This window comes from Beauveria bassiana, assembly GCF_000280675.1.
Source record: "Beauveria bassiana ARSEF 2860 unplaced genomic scaffold BBA_S00050, whole genome shotgun sequence".
NCBI lineage: Eukaryota > Fungi > Ascomycota > Sordariomycetes > Hypocreales > Cordycipitaceae > Beauveria > Beauveria bassiana.
In genome coordinates, this window is record NW_007930885.1 from 54113 (window position 1) to 75169 (window position 21057).

At 51.1% G+C, this 21057-nt stretch overlaps 9 protein-coding genes across 9 annotated transcripts in view; 4 read left to right on the forward strand and 5 right to left on the reverse strand.

Annotated features, from left to right (window-relative positions):
• Positions 1-634: 634 nt before the first annotated feature.
• Positions 635-1577, reverse strand: BBA_09304 (putative pyrroline-5-carboxylate reductase; the record flags this gene model as incomplete). Its single annotated transcript, XM_008604401.1, has 2 exons — positions 635-1482; positions 1535-1577. The coding sequence occupies 2 exons, from the start codon at positions 1575-1577 to the stop codon at positions 635-637; spliced, it is 891 nt and encodes a 296-aa protein (XP_008602623.1).
• A 278-nt stretch (positions 1578-1855) lies between these two features.
• On the reverse strand, positions 1856-3347 carry BBA_09305 (proline oxidase Put1; the record flags this gene model as incomplete). Its single annotated transcript, XM_008604402.1, has 3 exons — positions 1856-2678; positions 2739-3006; positions 3137-3347. The coding sequence occupies 3 exons, from the start codon at positions 3345-3347 to the stop codon at positions 1856-1858; spliced, it is 1302 nt and encodes a 433-aa protein (XP_008602624.1).
• Positions 3348-4933: 1586 nt separating this feature from the next.
• On the forward strand, positions 4934-6918 carry BBA_09306 (major facilitator superfamily transporter; the record flags this gene model as incomplete). Its single annotated transcript, XM_008604403.1, has 5 exons — positions 4934-5565; positions 5619-5673; positions 5724-5783; positions 5836-6364; positions 6425-6918. The coding sequence occupies 5 exons, from the start codon at positions 4934-4936 to the stop codon at positions 6916-6918; spliced, it is 1770 nt and encodes a 589-aa protein (XP_008602625.1).
• A 1066-nt stretch (positions 6919-7984) lies between these two features.
• Positions 7985-9300, forward strand: BBA_09307 (acidic chitinase; the record flags this gene model as incomplete). Its single annotated transcript, XM_008604404.1, has 2 exons — positions 7985-8019; positions 8253-9300. The coding sequence occupies 2 exons, from the start codon at positions 7985-7987 to the stop codon at positions 9298-9300; spliced, it is 1083 nt and encodes a 360-aa protein (XP_008602626.1).
• Positions 9301-9713: 413 nt separating this feature from the next.
• BBA_09308 (NOSIC domain-containing protein) lies at positions 9714-11368 on the forward strand (the record flags this gene model as incomplete). The annotated part of the gene is made up of 3 exons (XM_008604405.1): positions 9714-9883; positions 9963-11082; positions 11138-11368. The coding sequence occupies 3 exons, from the start codon at positions 9714-9716 to the stop codon at positions 11366-11368; spliced, it is 1521 nt and encodes a 506-aa protein (XP_008602627.1).
• An 805-nt stretch (positions 11369-12173) lies between these two features.
• On the reverse strand, positions 12174-12696 carry BBA_09309 (ubiquitin family protein; the record flags this gene model as incomplete). Its single annotated transcript, XM_008604406.1, has 2 exons — positions 12174-12260; positions 12322-12696. 2 exons carry the CDS (start codon positions 12694-12696, stop codon positions 12174-12176), a joined length of 462 nt encoding a protein of 153 aa, XP_008602628.1.
• An 806-nt stretch (positions 12697-13502) lies between these two features.
• Positions 13503-14211, forward strand: BBA_09310 (putative 40S ribosomal protein; the record flags this gene model as incomplete). Its single annotated transcript, XM_008604407.1, has 4 exons — positions 13503-13525; positions 13656-13783; positions 13858-13960; positions 14112-14211. The coding sequence occupies 4 exons, from the start codon at positions 13503-13505 to the stop codon at positions 14209-14211; spliced, it is 354 nt and encodes a 117-aa protein (XP_008602629.1).
• A 375-nt stretch (positions 14212-14586) lies between these two features.
• Positions 14587-16985, reverse strand: BBA_09311 (uncharacterized protein; the record flags this gene model as incomplete). The annotated part of the gene is made up of 2 exons (XM_008604408.1): positions 14587-16576; positions 16807-16985. The coding sequence occupies 2 exons, from the start codon at positions 16983-16985 to the stop codon at positions 14587-14589; spliced, it is 2169 nt and encodes a 722-aa protein (XP_008602630.1).
• Positions 16986-17624: 639 nt separating this feature from the next.
• BBA_09312 (condensin complex component SMC4) overlaps positions 17625-21057 on the reverse strand; it is a gene marked incomplete at both ends in the record, with an annotated part of 4753 nt that continues 1320 nt past the window's right edge. The window contains 2 exons of the mRNA XM_008604409.1: positions 17625-17852; positions 17955-21011. Of these exons, the coding sequence (XP_008602631.1) occupies positions 17625-17852; positions 17955-21011 (3285 nt within the window). The remainder of the gene's footprint in view (positions 17853-17954; positions 21012-21057) is intronic.

The following is a 21057-nucleotide window of genomic DNA, read 5'->3' on the forward strand; positions in this document are numbered from 1 at the left end:
CGGTCTAGTACTCTGATGGTCTTGTTCGGGCCTTAATGCGCCCGACAAGAATGCTTTGCAGTGGCGATACTATATCGTGTACAAGCATAGGTTAGTAGCTTCTAGATTAGGTCTTTCTCTTCGCTGCTATTCAACAATCAGCTATGACGCATAGTATCCATTCCCACACCAAAACTTATAATTCAAACCTTTATGGTGCAAGTGCTGTGTGTAAATGGCTGGGGGTTTACTGAAGATGACAGTAGAAAGCAAGGAATAGAAAGTAGTACTGTATAACATGGTGTAATATAGTATATATCACACTTTGTAATTTACCTAATCACGAATTTTAAGTGCTTTAGTGACGAAGAGTAACTTTACAAAAGTGGCACGTGTAATGGTGCACCGTAAAAGAGTGCCGAACCACAGTCCAGGCGGAGCCCTGATCCAGTTGCCTTGTCAGTTAGTACCGCACCGGCAATTATTGCGATGGAAAAAGACATTGTCGGCAAAAGGCAGCCATCAGAGTATCTATTAAAAAATTTCCTTGTTCATTTTACGAAAAAAAAAAAAAAACTAGCTGCTACTAAAGCCATGCCCTGCGACGATACGTCCACCACTGCCGACGGCACCTTAACACTTTAAGACCCATTCATCAACGCCAGGTATCATTGACATGCTGGACACTGTCCATCCGCCGCGCCGCCGTCACCGCTTCCCTCAGAGCGCGACCAACAGCGCCGCGAACTCCGCGCTCCTCCATAACCATGATGGCGGCCATTGTGCACCCCTCCGGGCTGGTGCCGGCATCTCGCAGCGTCGCGCACGACATGCCGCCGTTCTGCAGCAGCAGCTCCGCGCTGTCCCTCATCGACTGTACCACCATCGCCTCGGCCATCTGACGGGGCATGCCGACAGCCACAGAGGCGTCAATCAGCGCGTCGCACAGCACGGCAAACATGGCGGGCGTCGAGCCTGCGACGGCCGTGGTCGCCTCCATCAGAGACGGCGGCACCCGGGCCGTCTGGCCCACGCGGGCAAAGATGCGTTCTGCGAGGGCAATGCGCTGCTCTGGTATCGAGCATTCTGCCGGAACTGCCAGGGCTGTGAATGACTGGCCAACGGACGCGGCAATGTTGGGCAGTGCGCGCAGGATGTGTGCATGTCCTTGGCCGCTGGCGGTTTTCCCATACAGGACATCCTCGATTCGGGTACTGGGCCAGCCGGCAGCAATGCTTATCAGTAGTTTCTCACCCAATGCCTTTCGAAATCCAGGCTTTTGCAGTACCGCGGCTACGTCGGCTGGATCTACGGCCAACATGACAACGTCCGATTCTCGGACTGCTGCCACGCCTTCGTTGGCCAATAGCACGCTTAGTTGCTTGCCAAAAGCTTCGTTTAGCTTCCTTTTCGATGCTTCTGTTCGGACAACGGCAAATATCTTGGAAAACGGAGACTCATTCCAAGTGACCAGTTTGGTCAAAATGGCTCTTCCCAAGTTTCCTGTCACTGTCAGTAACGGCGGCGCCATCCGCTCTAACCTCCCCGCACTTACCACATCCAAAAATACACAACGTCTGTGTTTCGTAGGGAGTCATTCTTGTAGAGATATAATTTCTGGTTCAAAGTGCTCAATTTTAATAAAATGGTGAAGTTTCAGGGAATGTCGAAACTATCACCTTTGCTGTGTTACTCGCTTTTTGTACAGCATCTTGCTCATCGGCAACGCTCCCGATGTGGAGAAACGGACCAGACCGCGAGATGCACGGGCTGGCATAACTTGTACGTAGAACTGTTAGAGACGAGTATTGCGGAAGGTTTCGTCGTAAATTTTTTTTTTTTTTGGTAGAAAAATGTGACAGAGTCAAATTCGATACTATAAGCACTCCCAGAGCCGAGCACCCATCCTCAACCGTCGCCATAGCTCAGTCTTCAAAGTCTTGTATTCATCAGTCGTGCGAGACGCGGCATCTCGATTTTCCAGCACACGCCTCGAAAGATATCCTATGCATTCAGCCATTTTTCCCCATGTAGAGCACTTGTATACACTTATCCCGGCGTCGTCCGACTTATTCAGAGCAAGCAATCCAAAACTGACTTGGTCAGACATGCCATGAAGCTGTGCAAAACTGACTGGTACTGTAGGCAGTCGCTGCTTTTTTCTCTGGCGGTATAGTTTCTGTGCCTTGTCTGCACTGTGTTTGTTATGTGTTGCCAGCAAAAGGTTGACTGACGGGAACGGGCGACCGTCTTCATCACCTCCGAACCCGAGAAGCTGTTGCTGCAAAGCTCCTGCAGCAATGCTGTCATAGGCCTCGTCCGTCTCCTCTTTTGTATCGTGTATGAGACTGCGCTCGTCTGTAGCCAAGTAGGCACCTCGGACAACTTTGAGGCCCAGCGTAAAGCTATCGTCTAGCGCTGACGCCAAGTGGCAAGTTAGTGAGGTTGGCGTGCTCTTGAGATAGGCCTGGTAAGTGTTGTAGACCACGGCATAGCCATCTCTGTTGTACTTTCGCATCAAGTCGAGACCGATGCGCATTATTCCAGCTTGAAAACGCTGCGACTCGGCGTCAATCAGAATCTTGGCGCCCCGCGCTTTGCAGTCTCGCACTATTTCATCCACAGCGTCAAGAAATTGCTGCGGTGGTTGGGAGTTGTCTGCGAGCGCACATGTAACACGTGGCCCGGCTCCTGTAATTCTGTAGACCAAGAAGATCTGGTCAGTAATATAAAAGCGCAATTGACATTTGTAAGCTCACTTTACTGCCAGTTGGTCTTGTTCGCCCAAGAGTTTGACAGTGTCCAGAGTTCCCTGCTTCCACGATGTGATGTATGGGCATTCGGTGCTAGAAGCGCCGTTGGTAGGGATCATGTTCATCCCAAGACCAAACTCCTCTTTGTTCTTGTGATCAAACACTGTCTCTTTTGCATATGTGAGAATAGTCCCTTTGAAGCCCATGTCTTTCATGGCGCCCATGGTCGACTTGATTTCGCTTGGTGCCTCGCCAGCGCAAAACTGCTTATACACTGTTTCCTTGAGAAGCCATGCCAAAACAGGGTTTTTTCGCAATATTAAAGAGAAATGCAGGTTTAGGTTGGCAGGATTTGACCAGGAGCGAGATGGCGGGCGAGAGTGCCCATGGCCGCGAGGATATACCATTGATGAAAAGGGAGCGCAACAGCGCTGCATTAGGCAACGCGGAAAGACCCGATGCTGAACCATGGGCATTTCTCATCGGCTCAGCTATTGTTAACGGAGTATAGTTATCTGGCGGACCACGCCGGAAGCATCTCTTATTCGCAGTGGATTTTTGCTTGCTGAGCGCCTGCCGGGCAGATGAAAGGCAGAGTCGCGATGCTTTCGACATGGTTAATGACAGCAGTAAACGGGACAGGAACAAACGTGCTCATTAATTTCTAGGAGAAAAACTATCGTCTATGTCGTACAATCGACTTTCATATAGTCAATTCAACGTATGCCTTTCACCTCATGCTTTAAACGACCACACTGGCTGCCGTTTATTGGCGTCCCGGGCGAGGTCCCGTTCTGGTCGGATCGCTATCCGGAGGTAACACATCACCTGCCTTAAGCCACCAAAGACTTCATTTGGAATCCAATATATCATCTACACCATGGTATTTCATTTGGTCAACTCGGGCCGTGAAAGGCCGGTGCTTGGCCCGCATCAGGAACATGTTTCACCCAAGAACGGTCTGGAAGCACCTTTTGTCGATGCTGCTAGACCTACTTTCCGAAATCGGCTGCACCTTGATACACTGCACAGAGTGTTTCTAAAAAGTCACTTTATTGAATACTGGACTATGTGACCACGCACGTACGGCAAGACCATATAATGCCTGGTATGGTGTGTTGAAAGACGTCAGATAAGAGGAAGCATCAACTCGCGACGTCTCTTCTAAAAGTGGTAAAAAAATATTCTCGCTCGTAACTTGACTATTTCTCTTACATTATCCGCTTATATAAAAATGTGTCTGTATCCCCCCACCAGGGCAGCTGCAAGCGGTTGGCCCCGCGACATGCCTCAGTCTTCTGAGCAGCGTCGGGCTTGAAGACAATGATATCAAGGAGGCCTTATCAGAGAAAGTAATATTACCCATTCTCTTGAATAAGGATGGTTAGCCATATATTGAGGGTAGTAGGAGGGTGATGTACGTGAGGGTAGTAGGAGAGTGGTGTACATGAGGTAGTAGGAGAGGGATGTACAAAGCAATAACCACCTGCACATGGTGCATCAATCCGATCAACACCCACCACACCGTCGTCTACATTATCGCAGTGACCAGACATATTGCGGGTTTCTGTATGCGGGTTGGCTTTCTGCTTACTTTCTCTCTTTCAATTTGCCCATCACGGCTAATATTCGTGCATGAACTGAACGGATGAGCTATAGTGGCGCTTTTCAACCTGCTGCAATAATGATTGATGAGGGGACCGAGACGCAAAAGGTGATTTGAACCGGAAATAGCGCTCAACTGGTTCTCCGCTGATGGCCGGGACGGGCCCTTGATTGAAACATTTCAGTCATATTCTACCTGCAGTATGTAAGTGCACGCCGGTGCCGCTACCGGACAGTTTGCAGTCAATCAATTCGAGTTCATGCCGGGCACGCCCAGCTCAATACAGTATCGCCTGAAAGTCATGTATGTTGCGTATTTTCTTTTGTTTGCATCTCACAAAAAATCCCAACAGTTTCACCAGAAAGATATTTGTAATACGCACCAGGGTGACACGAGCGCCTACCTACCCATCAACAAGTAGGTAGGCAGGCAGGCGCACCGCTAATACTGACTCGGTGATGTTGATCAGTGGTCACCGCCTCCAGTACGTCATTTCCCCGGGGCCATTTAGCTTCCCTTGCCACCTCCCATACCAACAACACAGATGAAGCATACACCTGCCATGCGAATAACTCGGGTGAACTGACTGAGAATAATGAAGCTTTGGGAGCCGGTTCGCTCCTTTTTCTCAACTGCCGTGCGCCCTCCACCGCCGCCACCGCCGCCCGACGACGTTGAGCAGCCGCTGCTCCGCAGTGGCCTCGCGCCCAGCGAAGCAGGCACTTCAATAGACGACAGGTCTGTCCCCGAAGGCTGTCGCGATGCGGCTGCTCTGCTGCTCATCAAACTCGGGCGCTCGCCCAATGAACGAGTCCACGTCTCACCAAAGGATGATGCGAGGGTCCTGCGGCGCATCGACTGGGCGCTCCTCCCGTTGATGCTCTCTGTTTACTTTCTGCAAGCGCTCGACAAGGCGACCCTCTCGTATGCATCCATTTTTGGCCTGATTGAAGACACAAATCTGGTGGGCAATGAGTTTTCGTGGCTGGGGAGCATTGTGTTTCTAGCGCAGCTCGTCATGCAGCTTCCCATAGCGCTGGCGCTGGTGAAGCTACCCATTGGCAAGTTTACCAGCGCCATGGTGCTGGGCTGGGGACTGACCCTGACTGCAACGACGTGGGCAAGCACGTTTCCGCAGCTCATGGCTGCCAGATTCTTCTTGGGCGCATTTGAAGCTTCCGTCGGCCCTAGCTTCGTGGCCATTACTCAGATGTGGTGGCGAAGAAGGTAAGTCACTGGTTATTGACGTTCCAGTGGGCAGGCAAGCTGACATTATGCAGAGAACAGACAATGAGGATCGGATCTTGGTACTGCATGAATGGTCTGACTTGGGTAGTATGTTGAACTTGGCATCAAATGTCTAAACTTGATTTAACGTATTCCAGTTTGGCAGTCTTGCTACTTACGGGCTCGCCAGCATCACCTCCAGCTTGCGGCCCTATCAGGTTTGTGACTTTGACATTTCGCGCCTGTCTCAGGGTTGACTCTTCTTGCTAGATTATCTTTCTTACATTTGGTCTCGTCACTGTTGCCGTGGCTGTCGCCATGTTCGTTTCAATGCCTGATTCGCCTACTGAGGCAAAATTTCTGAATGATGACGATAAATTAATCGCAATTGAGCGATTGAGAGGTAACCAAATGGGAATCATGTCTCGAGAATGGCGAAAGGCCCATTTCTTCGAAGCGCTGCAAGATGTAAAGACATGGCTGTGGGTGGCCATGATCTTTTGCATCTCAGTCCCCTCAAACGGCATTTCTACTTTCGGTCCGCTCATCATCCATTCCTTTGTATCTGATCCTTTTGACACGATGCTCTTCAACGTGCCCGTGGGAATTTCTCACGTCATAGCCGTCTCTGTCAGTGCATACGTGTCAATGAAGTGGAAGGTCAAAGGTCTCATAATCATTATGCTCTGCGTTCCGCCCATTATCGGCTTCGGCATTATGCTGAGCTTCCCACACGATGATGCCCACCGCGCCATCTTGCTTGCCGGCTATTTTTGTCTCTCTACGTTTACCGGTATCAGTATGCCAAACTCCCCCTGTCTCTCTAGCGCGCTCTTCTCCCCATGCTAATGATGTCCAGCACCACTAATATATTCGTGGTCTGCGCAAAACACCGCTGGAGATACGAAGCGAAAGTCCACATCTGCACTCGTGTTTATCGGCTCTTCAGCAGGCAACATCGTCGGCCCGCTCCTCTTCACGCCGGAAGAGGCACCGTCCTACAGTCGAGGTCTTACGACTAATATTGCTCTTTTTAGCGTGGTAATTCTGCTCGTCTTCCTGACTTCGGCATACCTGAAAATGTTGAATAAAAGGCACGCAAAGCGACGCGTTGCCTTGGGTAAAAAGGCAGTCGTCTTTGACTCCAGCCTCGAGACGGCTGGCGAGGTCGCCCGCATGAGTACGATACAGGAAAACTGGGAGAGAGATGCACGTCTGCACAATGGCGAGCTCGGTTCTAGTCTAGACTATCCGGAAGGGCAGCAATCCGATTACGAGGAGGAAACTCCAAACAGTAACGCTTTTGCAGACCTTACTGATTTGGAGAATGAGGATTTTATTTTTGTCTTTTAGGCTTCGTGCTGTGGTTAATATGCTGCAAGCGTTGTTACTTATTTTCTTAATATTATTAGCATTTTTCAAAAAACATCTTTAGTCTTTACACTGATTCTCAAAGCCTGTGTTGATTGGGCCTGGTTTGCAACGACGTTGCCGCTGATCAATGGCCATTTTCTTCGAAAATGTTGATAAATTCTCTCTTCTAACGCCAAGTCCGTAGCATTGCGTTTGTCACAATTCTGCCACCTTCGTCGGCTCGGATTCCGGGCTTTAAAAGGAGACAGCCGACTGTGTCGCCAGCGCGACATGGGCAGTGATGCGGGCTGAGATGTCATATTTATTTGCAGAGGCACCAAGGCAACACCCGATTCTTTCAACCGTCAGTCCAGAACAGCTTCAATTGATTTATGTAGATTGCTAAGATCAGAGAGCTTAACTTGGCCGCCACACTACGTGTATCGATGAGGAGGCCATAGTGATGCAAAGGCGGCGCGCTTCACTAGCTCCAACATGTCATGTTATACATGTCATGTTATCTAGATAGACAAACTATGCATCAGGCAGCTGTTTCACTTGCCTCATGATCATCCTATACAATTGAAAACGGTCATGCCCGTGATAAGCTGAGACAGTTTCCACCTATCTTGAACTTATTGCTAAGAGATATGAAGTTTCGTGCATCTCAGAAATTACGGCAGTAGCAAGTCTCTTTATTCAATGTCCAGCGCCGAAAGGTTCGGAAGATGGTGAGGCTGCACATGGAAAAATCCCGTTGAAAATATCCGAGAAAAATTACATGTTGAAAGCGTTGTAGATGGAAACTGAACGTTGCACCAGCCGTCGTGGCTGTACAAGCATGTTATCTTGGTGTCATAGAAAGTGACTGCTCCGCGTGACACCTGGCACGCGCACACCGCAGACACCTACCTAAACAGACGACCCCGCCACACAGGCTGCACCTGCAGGCACTGCCTCATTACACCTGCTCATGGCCTGCGTCCATTTTATTTCCGTCACGATCCTCATCATCTCGCTTTGTTTTTCTTTCAACCTGTTTTTACCTTCAAGTACACCCAACAATATGAGTTATCGAACCGTAGCCTATTACGTCAACTGGTATGGTTTTCAAGAAGCCCAGAAAAGGCCATGGCGCAGTGCGTTTTGATGCTAACCACCAGGATGATGCAGGGCCATCTATGCGCGCAAGCATTTGCCGCAGGATCTCCCGGCTAAAAACCTTACCCATGTCTTGTACTCTTTTGCGAATGTTCGCAGTGAAAGTGGTGAAGTGTTCGTCTTCTAGTCGAAGCTGTATAGCCCCGCTACTATTACTGACCCTGTACCAACAGCTTCATGACCGATAGCTGGGCGGACACCGACATCCATTGGGAAGGTGATTCATGGAACGATACCGGCACCAACGTGTATGGCTGCCTCAAGCAACTCAATATCCTGAAGAAACACAACCGGAACTTCAAGGTGCTGCTCTCCATTGGTGGCTGGACATATAGCTCCAACTTCCCCGCTCCAGCTAGCAGGCCCGAGGGCCGCGACACATTCGCCAAATCCTGTGTCGAGCTGGTCAAGAACCTTGGTTTTGATGGTATCGATATCGACTGGGAGTATCCCAAGACTCCGGAAGAGGCAGGCCACTTCGTTGAGCTTCTCGCCGAGGTCCGCAAGCAACTAGACGAGTACTCTGCAAGAGCTGCTGACAATTACCACTTTGAGCTCTCGGTGGCCTGTCCAGCAGGGCCTGACAACTATCAGAAGCTCGACATCAAGGGTATGGATGCATACTTGGATTTTTGGAACCTGATGGCATATGACTACGCCGGTTCTTGGGACAAGACCAGTGGTCACCAAGCCAACCTGTATCCCTGCAAGGACACACCTGCTTCCACGCCATTTTCTACCGTCGCAGCTGTCGATTACTATACTCAAAACGGTGTTGCTCCTGATAAGCTAGTCCTTGGAATGCCGTTGTATGGTCGTGCATTTGAAAACTGTGATGGCATGGGCCAGCCTTTCCAAGGTGTGGGACAGGGTACTTGGGAGCAGGGCGTGTACGACTACAAGAAGCTGCCCTTGGAAGGTGCAGAGGAGCACAAGGACGACGATTCATGTGCCACTTACTGCCAGAATCCTGCTGCGCGTACTCTCGTCACGTACGACACTCCGGAACTAGCAAGGATCAAAGCCGGCTTCATCAAAGAGCGCGGACTAGGTGGTGGTATGTGGTGGGAAAGCAGTGCTGACAAGACAGGTGACAACTCGCTTATCAGTACTGTCGTTGGCGAGCTCGGGGGCACAGAAGCACTGAAAAAGCAGGAAAACTGCCTCAAGTATCCTGAGACCAAGTATGATAACTTGAGAAACGGATTGCCCGACAACTAAAAATGTGTGCCATGCGAGGTGGTTGCTCGATAGAACCATGCGCTCATGAATTTTGACCACTTTACCACAACAAGCATCTTCTTTGACGCGGTGAACCCTGGTAGAAAAAGCTTCTGCCGAAAGTTGGCAAATGGAATAAATAAAAGTTTGCCAAGATAGTTGTGAAGCTGATAAATAGTGAGAGTGACTTCAAAGAGAGCACGAAGGTGGGCCCGATATGCTTGGCTATCTCCACGTGATTCTTCCCCACTTCAACGGTTAACCGCAGCTTATTGGTTCAGGTTCAAGCTCCAGAAATTTTCCTCTGCAGAAAAATTGCTAAAAAATTGTCCAGCGAATTTCCCAGTACACCAAAACTACAGTCAAGACGTCTGTTTTCGACTCAATTGCGGCGCAAACAGGGACGCATCAAGATGTCGCACATTGACTACGCTTTATACGAGTCCCCGGTGGGCTATGCCCTCTTTCAGGTGGTGCGTCAGTCAGACGCCGTGGGCTTGAAGTTGAAGGAGACCCAGGCCGCCGTCAATGACTTGTCAAAGTTTGGCAAGATGATCAAGCTGGTCAACTTCAGTCCTTTCCGGTAAAAGCAACTTCCTGGCGGGCTCTTCTTCGCCAATTCTTGGTCAAGTGAATCATTTCGGCTAATACATTTCCGGCAGTGGCCATGTCGAAGCTCTCGAGAACATCAACCTCATCTCCGAGGGTATCTGCTCCGAGTACCTCAAATCAGTCCTCGAGCTCAACCTTCCCAAGAGCGGCAAGAAGAGCAAGGTCACCCTCGGTGTCTCCGAGAAGAATCTTGCTGGTGCCATCAAGGCCGAGTTCTCTGGCCTCGATTGTGAGACCGCCGATACCTCTGAGGTTGTCTCCGACGTTATTCGCGGCATCCGCCTGCACGCCGACAAACTCCTGAGCGATCTCAAGACTGGCGACATCGAAAAGGCTGGTCTTGGTATGGGTCACGCTTACTCCCGTGCCAAGGTCAAGTTCAGCGTCACCAAGAACGACAACCACATTATCCAGGCCAGTGCCACCCTCGATTTCCAGGACAAGGGCGTGAACCAGTTCTTCATGCGTGTCCGCGAATGGTACGGCTGGCACTTCCCGGAGCTGATCAAGATTGTCTCTGACAACTTGACTTATGCCAAGCTCGTCCTCGCCATTGGCGACAAGAAGACCCTGACCGACGACAAGCGCGACGAGCTTGCCCAATACCTCGAGGAAGACGGCGAAAAGGCGCAGGCCATCATTGACGCCGCCAAGGTCTCCATGGGCTTTGATATTATGCCTGCCGATCTCGAAATCATCACTCAGCTCGCCACTGCTGTTGTCAAACAGGCCAACAACCGAAAGACCACCGGCGGCTACCTCGAGAGCAAGATGAACCAGGTCGCTCCCAACCTGCAGGCCCTCATTGGCACTCCTGTTGCTGCCCGTCTCATCTCTCATGCCGGTTCGCTCACAAACCTGTCTAAATACCCCGCCTCCACCCTGCAGATTCTCGGTGCCGAGAAGGCCCTCTTCCGCGCCCTCAAGACCAAGAGCAACACTCCCAAGTATGGCTTGATCTACCACAGCAGCTTCATTGGCAAGGCCGGTGTGCGCAACAAGGGTCGCATCTCCAGATACCTTGCCAACAAGTGCAGTATCGCCACCCGTATCGACAGCTTCACCGAAAACCCCTCCACCCGCTGGGGTGAGGCTCTCCGCCAGCAGGTCGAGGATCGCTTAGAGTTTTACGCCTCTGGAAAGCGTCCCAACAAGAACGCCGACGTCATGGTATGAATATTTCCCTTCTCTCGTAACTGCTGCTTCTTTGCTAACCATGGTCTAGAAATCTGTCATGGCCACCATTATCGATCAGGACGAGGATGAGGAGATGGCCGATGCTGGCGTCACTCCCAAGAAGGAGAAGAAGGACAAGAAGGACAAGAAAGAGAAGAAGGATAAAAAGGACAAGAAGGACAAGAAGCGCAAGCACGACGACGACGCTACTCCCAAGGACGACGGCGAGAAGAAGAAGAAGAAGAAGAAGAGAAAGTCTGAGGCTGCCGATGACGAGTAAGACTTGACCCAGGACGGATGAGCATTCTCTTTTTGTGCGGATTCACAGTTGGCACTAGCCGGCGCATGATTGCATATGACGAATGGCAGCGGGAGCGGGCGTGACGCTTTTCTTCGAGGCGCGTCCCTTGCATGCAGCTCAGCTCCCCTTGTTCTCTGTCAAGGACTTGCTACGCTTCACTAGATGGCTTCTTTGCGTTGTTTGGTTGGGAGTTCTTCGGCCTTTTTTCTTATTTCTACTTGCTTGTTTGATGTACCTGGGCAAATGGCGTTGAGGGCATAATGGCTGCTTTTTTATTGTATCTAGTTCCACTTTGTTTTCTGTTGAAAACTTCGTGTCGCCAGCAATGTACGGACCGGCACTGGTTCGCACCATGTAAAACGACCTGCTGCAATACCATGACTTGAGTAAATTCAACAATGAACAAAAAATGACCTGAAATTGAAATGCGATCATGTTTTGACATGTGCAGCAAAGACCACCACCTCGATTATTTGGGGCTGGTAGGCGAGCCTTGTGCACAGTTCCGTCCTGCCACATTTACGTGCTTGGTCTCTTTCACACTACACGGATTTTTGAGACCCGATTGGGACCCGTCTTCAAATTCGAGCGTAATGCATCACAAGCAGAATTGAGTGGTATCATGAGGGTATTTTTTTTGTTCGTTCTTAAATCAAGCATTCATTACCCTAAGCCGGATGCACTATATGCTACATCAACGCCATTTTTACTTTGGTCGTCCCAAGCGCCGAAAAAAGGTCGCCTCAAAGTCATTCCATAAACATTTCTATGGCAAAGTAGTAATTTATTGCTTGTCAAAGACGTAGGTAAGGTGGCAACGGCCACAGTACTGGCGGTCAGCCATAGCGGCCATGAAGACACCGGCACCGCACTAGGAGTTTAAGTTAGCAACCTGTCCAAGAAAATTGTAGATTTGAATCGAAAAAACGCACAGTGTCAGCAGGGCACTCGCGGCGGAGACGCTCAATACCACCGTCCTTGTCGACCTTGTAGTACTTGAGGACAGCCAGCTTGGTCTTCTTGCGCTTGTGCTTGATCTTCTTGGGGGTGGTGTAGACCTTCTTCTTGCGCTTCTTGCCACCACCACGAAGGCGGAGGACGAGATGAAGGGTAGACTCCTTCTGGATGTTGTAGTCGCTCAGGGTGCGGCCATCCTCGAGCTGCTTGCCAGCAAAGATCAGGCGCTGCTGGTCGGGGGGGATGCCCTCCTTGTCCTGGATCTTCGACTTGACGTTGTCAATGGTGTCGGAAGACTCCACCTCAAGGGTGATAGTCTTGCCCGTCAGGGTCTTGACGAAAATCTGCATCTTGCCTACTCAATCACAAATGTTAGGTGACAAGGTCCTGATAAAGTGCTTTTTACACGATGACTGCAGATCGGTTCCAGTCTTCCCTTGCCATCGGCCGGCGCGGCGGGCACGCCAGAGAAGCAAAGCGTCTCCATTGCAGAGAGCAGCAGTATGAATGCTAATTTATGAGGTGTCGACTTTGATCTCCTGTGCGTGCGCGCGCGCGGCTCGATGGCCGGCTCAATTCGATCGAGACGGAACGCTTTTCCATTTCGTGTCGTCGGGGGAGAGAGCGAAGAGAGGCTCATGACGGAAACATTGCTGTTCCCGTCACGGAGGGAAGACGGTCGCGATGCAGCATCTTTCAGACATACCTCGACAAAATGTTCTTTGCCGTCCTAAGCAATCCTCAGATGTGTTTGCGGGTGGGAGAGAAAGAAAACCTTTAGAGTGGTGGCGGCCCGCAAATGCATTATTCTCTAGGGCCGATTCCAGCCTTCGCAGGTGGAGTCACATGACCTAGGGTTCGTTCTTGAGCGCCCTTGCCCTCAACCGCCGGCCCGCACGAGTCCAGAGTGGAACCTCATTGGCAGCCCTCCCCTCTGCGCACTCGCTTGTTGTGCAGCTTTTGTGGGTTCATTTTTCGGTGCTTAGCGTGATCTTTGCTTGGTACTAGCGACTTAAAATCCACCAGGCAGTTTCCTGAATTTCCTGCTTCCTCAATCACAACGGCATTAACAATTCAGTATGTTGACCCCGCGCTGCGCGTGAGCAATTGATCACGAAATCTAGGTGCTAACAACCCTTTACTAGATACCGTCAAGATGGTCAAGAAGAGAAAGAATAAGTACGAATCCATCCTGTTCTCCAGCGCCCGCCACTTGCATGATGCTCAAGCTCCCTCAACAACTACAACTTCATTCCAATAGCCATTTGGCTTCGCATTCTGATTTAACACTTTACTAACACACTCCCAGCGGCCGCAACAAGAAGGGCCGCGGCCACGTCAACCCTATCCGTTGCAGCAACTGCGCTCGCTGCACGCCCAAGGACAAGGCCATCAAGCGCTTCACCATCCGCAACATGGTCGAGTCTGCTGCTATTCGTACGTTTCTTGGCGCTTCACCACGTATTCCGCGCCCGCAAATTCGAGCCGACCTGCTAACATTGCTCTTCCAGGTGACATCTCCGATGCCTCGGTCTTCGCCGAGTACACCGTGCCCAAGATGTACCTTAAGCTGCAGTACTGCGTCTCTTGCGCCATTCACGGCAAGATTGTCCGGTACGTTGTCTTCTCCGGGAGTGTGACAACTGCGCCAGCCTTATTCAGGCGGCGTATGTGCTTCAGATGAACCTTGGCGCATTTGAAAAACGCTCCTCAAGTATTACCCTCGGCCGAAAAGAACAGTTTGTGCTAACAATCATACCCGCAGTGTCCGATCCCGCGTCGGTCGCCGCAACCGTGCCCCCCCTCCCCGTGTCCGCTTCAACCGTGACGCCAAGAAGGTCACTCCTACTGCCCCCAAGGCCTAAGCCAGGGCAAATTGACGAAAAAATGAAGTAAATTTTTTTGATGTGATCTTTGGCTGGGAAAAAAGGAGTCTGGGCTTTGTTTATACGACGTCTGCATATGCAACAAGAGTACGGTTTAGATGAACTAGGATTGTGAAGCTTGAGAGTAGTTTTCACGTTCAAAATCCAGACCTTTCAGGCATTGATCATTGACGAGCATCAAACTTTGTGTCTTGCGTACTGGTGATTAATTCCACTCTAGCCTATAATTTTCTTTCGCTGCATGGCACAAAGTCAACCAATCTAGGGAGCAAAACAACAAAGAAGAGTTCAAAAGTAATTGAACCACTAGCAGACAAGCCCATTTGCAGACGAGGCGCGTTACAATAGTGTCATTCAATCAGCACTACCCGGGAGGAGAAGAACATCAGGACGAGAGCACTCAAAGGGGTCAAAGCATACGCCTTTACCGCAGCAGCTTCCAATGAGGCACAGAAAGCCAGCATAGCCTGCGGCTGCGCAATCAGAGTTGGCCTGGCACTGGCTCACAAAGTTGTCGCACTGGCGGTACTTGAAAGCCACAGACTCCTGCGTCGCCGTCTTGCCGCACACACAACCTGTACCCGGAATACGCGCCTCGAGAGGATACCCACACTTGCCATTCTCGGGATGCGTGACGCTCATGCCGCCATTGGGGCAGCATGCCATCTTGGAGGGATCCTGAATCTTGACCGTCAGCGGCTCGCTCGCGACCGGGATGCTCGGAAAGGACGCCAGCCTGGGAATCGTGCTGCTGCCGGCGCTCAGGCTCAAGACGGCGGGCACGATGGAGCTGTTGAGGCTGGTGCAGGCATCGGCCGCAAAGTTGCGGAAGCGGTTGTACGTGTCCAGATACTGCTTCAGGTTGCTGCCGCGGCCCGGGTTGAGGCCCCGCGTCTTGGACAGCGTGCTCTTGAGCGTCTCCCACAGCTGCATGTAGTACATGACGGTGTCGTCCACCTTGTAAAAGTGGTCGGTGTTGTTTCCAACCTGGCTGTGGAGCTCCTGCCGAATCGCCGTGATGTTGAGCATGTCCCTGGCCGACGCCTCCAGCATCGTGACGACGCTGGACGCGTCAGCGCAGCCGCCGTTGAACGGATCGTACAGCAGAAACTCGACGGCGTTTCTCTCGAGCGACGACATGCACCTCTGCACAGCCGACCCGGCGCTCTGCCACGGGCAGTCGAATGTCCATGTTCCGTTGGCAGGGTCGGTGGCAGCGGCGCCGCGGCCGAGAGCAATGCACTGCTCGCCGTCGACGCGCAGGTCCGGGTACCGCCGAACCGTGGGCCCGACCGAGTTGCCGCACTGGTCACGGAGCACGAGCGTCTGGACAAAGGTCTGCTCGCCGGCCAGCAGCTTCTTGCGGCCCATGGAGCACATTTCGAATGACTGCTGCGCCAGCTGGCCGTATAAATTGTCAATGAGGTAGGAGACTGTCAAGTTGCAGTGGCCGGTGACAAAGTGGATGCCCGACAGGTCCAGACGCATCGAGTTGTTTCTCGAATCGAAAATGGTCACGGCAGACGAGTCCGAGACGTCAATGAGATGCGCGCCTTTGGCTGCGTCGCGGACAGACAGGTAAAGCGGTGTCATGTCGTCGCTGTCAAAGTTGATGGACCCGACGTACGGAAACGCCAGCGAGAGGTTGCGCTGCCGAATCTCTTCATTCTGCAGCGTTGCGAGGTGCGAGGTGCCGTCCCGGGCTGCTGGGCGGTAATGACATGCCTGAGAGGACGGGGCCGGCCCGCGCAGGACGCTGGTAAAGTTGGCAGCGTCAAAGGGCGTCGGGGTCGGGGTCGGGGTCAGGGTCGGGGTCAGTGATGTGGTGTTTGATAGCTGGGTAGAGGTGAGACTACCAGGGAATGTGGTCACGGAAACCGTGCTAGACGGCGTCCTTGAAAAGGTAGTTGACGCTTGAGTTGTGGTGTTGTCAGAAACAATAGTAGTCGAAGTCACTCCTGTCTCAGAAGGTGTCGGCATGGTAGTATTCAACCATTGTGTAGACGTCCTATTTCCGGTGAGAATAGTGGTCGAGCTTATATACGTCTCAGTTGGTGACGGTGTTGTAGTATTGAACCACCGCGTGGACGTGCGGTTTCCAGGAAGAACTGTTGCCGAGGTAATCTTTGTATCAGAAGGGGTTGGTGCCGTAGTGTTTGACCACTGCGTAGACGTGCGATTTCCAGGAAGAATGGTGGCGGAGGTTATTCTCGACCCAGAGGACGTCCACGAAGTCGTGTTTGACACTTGAGTTGAGGTAGTTTTTTCAGGAAAACCAGTCGTAGAAGTAGTCTGCGTCTCAGAAGTGATTGTCGCTTCCACAGTAGTGGTGATAGTATAGGTCCTGAGACGCCGATATGTTAGTTTCTGAAAACCTTGCCTCGTCCAAGACAGACATACGATCGCGTGTATGAAGGAAGCGTCCCGATATCCGAGCTTGTTGTATCATGGTGGCATGGATCATCATAAACACACGAGCACTAGCGAGATGATTAATTGATGGTGCTTTCATGAAAGGTGGAATCGTTTGTTCATACATAAGAAGACAACTTCCAGTCATCATAGGTTGCATACTCGACTGGTGTGCTGATGGAGGTGTAGCACTCGGGATCCAGAAGCTCGTTACAAAACCCCTCTCCATCTCGTTTCAGAGAATCGTAAAGCTCATCATCCTCGCATTCTCCGTACTCATTTGCAGCCGGAAACGCTGCGACGCTAAAGGCAGCAAACAGGAAAAGAAGTGCACGCCACATGTTTGGTGATTTACCCGGGGTCGATGGCCTTCTTCTTTTACTTGCCAATTGGACCTGAAGAATAGGGTATTCTTCCGTTACTTATAGTTTCAAGTAGGAGCCATTGCCACCTGGAAAACTGTTTGCGTCGGCAAAGCACACTTGTGCCAGGACTCGCAAAGACTCGACTGGAGCCGAGAAAGCCTCTCGCGAGTATCGTCGCACAACCGAGACCACAGCCCTGTCAAACTTTGAACGGCGAGGAGCACAATACGGAAGTCGCTCTCTGTCAGCTTGTGTGCACTGCATCTGTCTCTGTCGGAAACAGTAGTCCGGAAGGAACAGGAGCGCAGTTTGTCGTACACGTCTTACGTTGTCAAGTACATAGCGTCGTAGGAAAGGGCTCTCAGAAGAGTATTGAAATTAGCAAGCAAGCAAAGGGTACTCGTCAAACAGTTCCTCCAAAGACACCATGATCATCACCAAAGCGCAGGTAGTTTATATACACAAACTTCTATGCCAAAAAAACCAGACGAAAGAAAAAGAAATGTCGTCCCTAAATGCGATCTCCCGTCATTAAAGATTTATTGTCATCGTCGTAAACATTAGCATATGTACAAAAATAGAAAGAAGCGACGCTAGAGAACGCCATCGTTTTCGTCATCTTAACGCCAGTGTCGTTGTATGGCCACCCATGGCTGATCGCTGTTGCGGCTGTGGGCGGGCAATGTAGTCTTGGTTCTCGATTGTCACACTCTTTGTCATATGGTTGACCTTGTACACGCCAACTAGACGAGCAGCAAGCTCAAACATGTTGTTTCGGAGTGAAATGACAATAAACTGGGCGTTCTTGGTGCGCTCCTTAATATAGTTTGCAACAATGGAAACCTGTGAAGAAATCGTCAGCGCTGGAATCTTGCGATCAAGATAGTAATATTTGGCGAGCCGTCTTCGTCTGCGGCCGGAGATGCTCAAACTAGGTAGACTTACGTTTCTGAAATCCAGGGCGGCATCAATTTCGTCCATGACGTACAGTGGCGTGGGCTTGTAGTGATGCAGAGCAAACACAAGCGCAAGACTGCTGAGTGTCTTCTCGCCACCAGAGAGGTTACCAATGTTCTTCCAGCTCTTCTTGGGAGGCATCACACTAAACAGAATACCTTCACTGAAGGGATCCAAGCTGTCGACGAGTTCCAGCTCAGCGTTGCCACCCATGGTAATCATCTGATACATCTCCTTGAGGCGCAGGGAGATGGCGCTGAAGCCGGCCATGAAGCCCTCCAGTCGCATGCGGCGCAGGTCGTCACAGCGCTTCTTGGCAGAGTCACGCTGATCCAGGGCCGACTGAAGATCGGTAGATCTAGCGGCATGTTCCTCAACGCGTCGACGGTATTCGGCGAGCACGCCAAGATCGACAGCAACATTTTGCGTCTTCTCCTCAAGAGCAGCAATTTCACCTTTCAGAGTTTCCTTGCTCATCTCTGCAAGTTCATCCGGAGTGTACTGAGGGAGCTCCTGTGGCTGGTGCATAGAGCGCTCTTGGTCTTCCGCCCGAGGCTCCTCTGCTTCACCCATGCTAACGTCGGCCTTTTCTGCCTCCGCAGTCTCGCCCATCTCGACATCTTCCGAGTCAACCTGAGACTTGTCTCCATTGTTCCCGGGAGCGGACGTCACACGTTTTGATGCCGACTCGCCGATGAGGTCATTGATGTCCTGAAGAACCAGCTTGGACAGCTTGTCATCCCAGTAGCGCTGACGCTTTTGATTTTCGACAAGGGTCTTCTGATTCTCCTCCAACTTGTTGCGCATCTCGATCTCAATAGCACGTGTTTCGTTGAGTTCGGAAGTCTTGACATCCAAATCTTCCTTCAATTCCTGAAGCTGGGCTTTCTTGATAGCTAGAGCGGACTGCGCTTCTTCCACCTTTTGGCGAAGCTCATCAGACTTGGTGCCCTGGTTAGTGATATCGTCGTCAAGCTGTTCCAGTTCGGCCACAGCAGCATCGCATTCCTTGGTGGCCTTGGCGATGTCTTTTTCAAGTTTAACTTTTTGTTTCTCAGCCTTGGCCTTTCGCACTTCAGCGAAGGAGATTTCTTCGTTATGTGACGTGATTTGATCTTTCAAACCATCAACAAGAGCACGCTGCATGCGAAGCTTCTCACCACCGACTTCCATAATCTTGTCTTGTAGAGCCTTGATCTCCTCCTCGACGCTAGAGGTCTCACCCCGTAGCTTCTCGATTTCAGAGTTCAGCGAGGCAATTCCCTTCTGTAACTCCTTGATTCTTGCAGTATCACTGGCAGACGGCTGATACTCCTGGCTAACAGATTTGATGTGACGCCGAAGATCGGCGATGTTGCGAGTGGCGCTTTCTACTTCGAGACCGATCTTCTGAATTTTTGTCTCCAGAGCGGGGATCTCGTCATTGATCTCTTTCATGCGATTTTCGCACTCCCGCTGGTACTCTTGGAACTCTTGGAATTTGGCTTCCCATGTGTCTCTGTCTTCCTCGAGTTTGGCAACCTTCTCCTTAGTGATGTCGCTACTTAGCTGCGACGACATGAGGCCCTTCTTGACTGTTGTGCCACCGCCAGACATAGTACCAGACTTGTCAATCAGCTCGCCAGCTAGTGTGACAACTCGCCAGCGCTTGGCGCCATAAGCGATTCGGTTGGCCTGGGCCAAGTCCACTGCCACCAGTGTGTCTTGCATAGCGTGGTAAAATGCAGGTCTGAAGCGATCATGCTGGGGTTTAACCAGGTCAAACAGGCGAGGAGCGTTCTCTGGTGTCTGGATTGGAGCAAGGTTTCGGTCCTTGAGCTTGTCCAAGCAGATAAAATTGCCTCTGCCAAGGTTGTTTTTGCGCAGATATTCGATGCACTGCTGGCCGGATTCAACAGTTTCGGTGACAAAGTTGTCAAGCGCGCCGCAAGCAGTCGAGACGGCAACATCGTATTTCTCGTCCATGGTGCCAAGATTACCAAGGCGGCCGTGGAATCCTTCGATACGCCCGGATTCACGCATGCGCATGAGGGCGGCAAGAACTTTGCCCCTCGTCTGGGTGCTTGCGAGGCTCGAGCGTGCTTCGTCAGCTTTTTGTCTTGTACTCGAAATCTTGGCTCGCATCTTGGGTTCCTGCTCAGTGAGGATATTGATTTCCGACTGCATCTTCTCGGCCTCCTTGGCAAGCTTTGACATCTGAGCTTCGCAGGCCTTGAGTTCCTTAGCTTTCTCATCCTTTGTAACTTCATTGGTTTTAATCTTGGCCTCCAATTCCTCGAGAGCCACGGCACCAGCATTTGCCTTATCTTGGAGAATAGTCAGCTCACTTTCAGCAACCGCAATGGCTGACTGCTTCTCGTTGATCTTCTCCAGCCAGGGCTCTAGGGTCTTCTGCTTAATTGCGATTTGGTCGGAGAACTTTTGCGTTTTGCCCTGAAGTCCCTCTCGAATCTTGATCAATTGGGCCTCCTCCGCCTCGATTTGGCTCTCGAGATCTGCAACATCCTTGGTGCTTTTCTCCATTGTCTTGGTGCTTTCGGCTATTGTCTCATCGGCAGTGGCAGAATCCTTTTCGGCATTGGCAATGGTCCTTTCAAACTTCTTACGCTTGCCGTCGAGGAACTTCTTTTTCTCGTCGAACTTGACGCGTTCTTGGTCAAACTGCGCCATCTCTTTTGCAAGCGCTTGGGTATGCTTGTCTGAGGCGTCGACCTCTTTGCTCCCCTGCTTGTACTGCTTCTGAAGATCCTTGATGAGTGTCTCACTGCCTTGGTGTTTCTCGAGCTCGTCATCGAGCTGGGCCTGCATTTGGTTGATGGCTTCCTCCGTAACCACGATGTTTTCGTTGCATTCGTGTAGGAAAAGCTGATAGAGGGCGGATTGCTTGATTGTGAGTTCATTCTCGTCACGAATGAGCGCCAAAGCAATATCCTTCTTCCCTTCTAGACTGCTCTTTTCCTTCTCGACGTGTTGTACACGGCTGCTCTTTTCGACACAAACATCGTTGAGGGCCTCAACCTCGGCCGCTGATTCTTCGATGGGAGTCTTGTATTTGGAGGTGCCAATGATGTCTTCGAGGTACTCCAGGAGG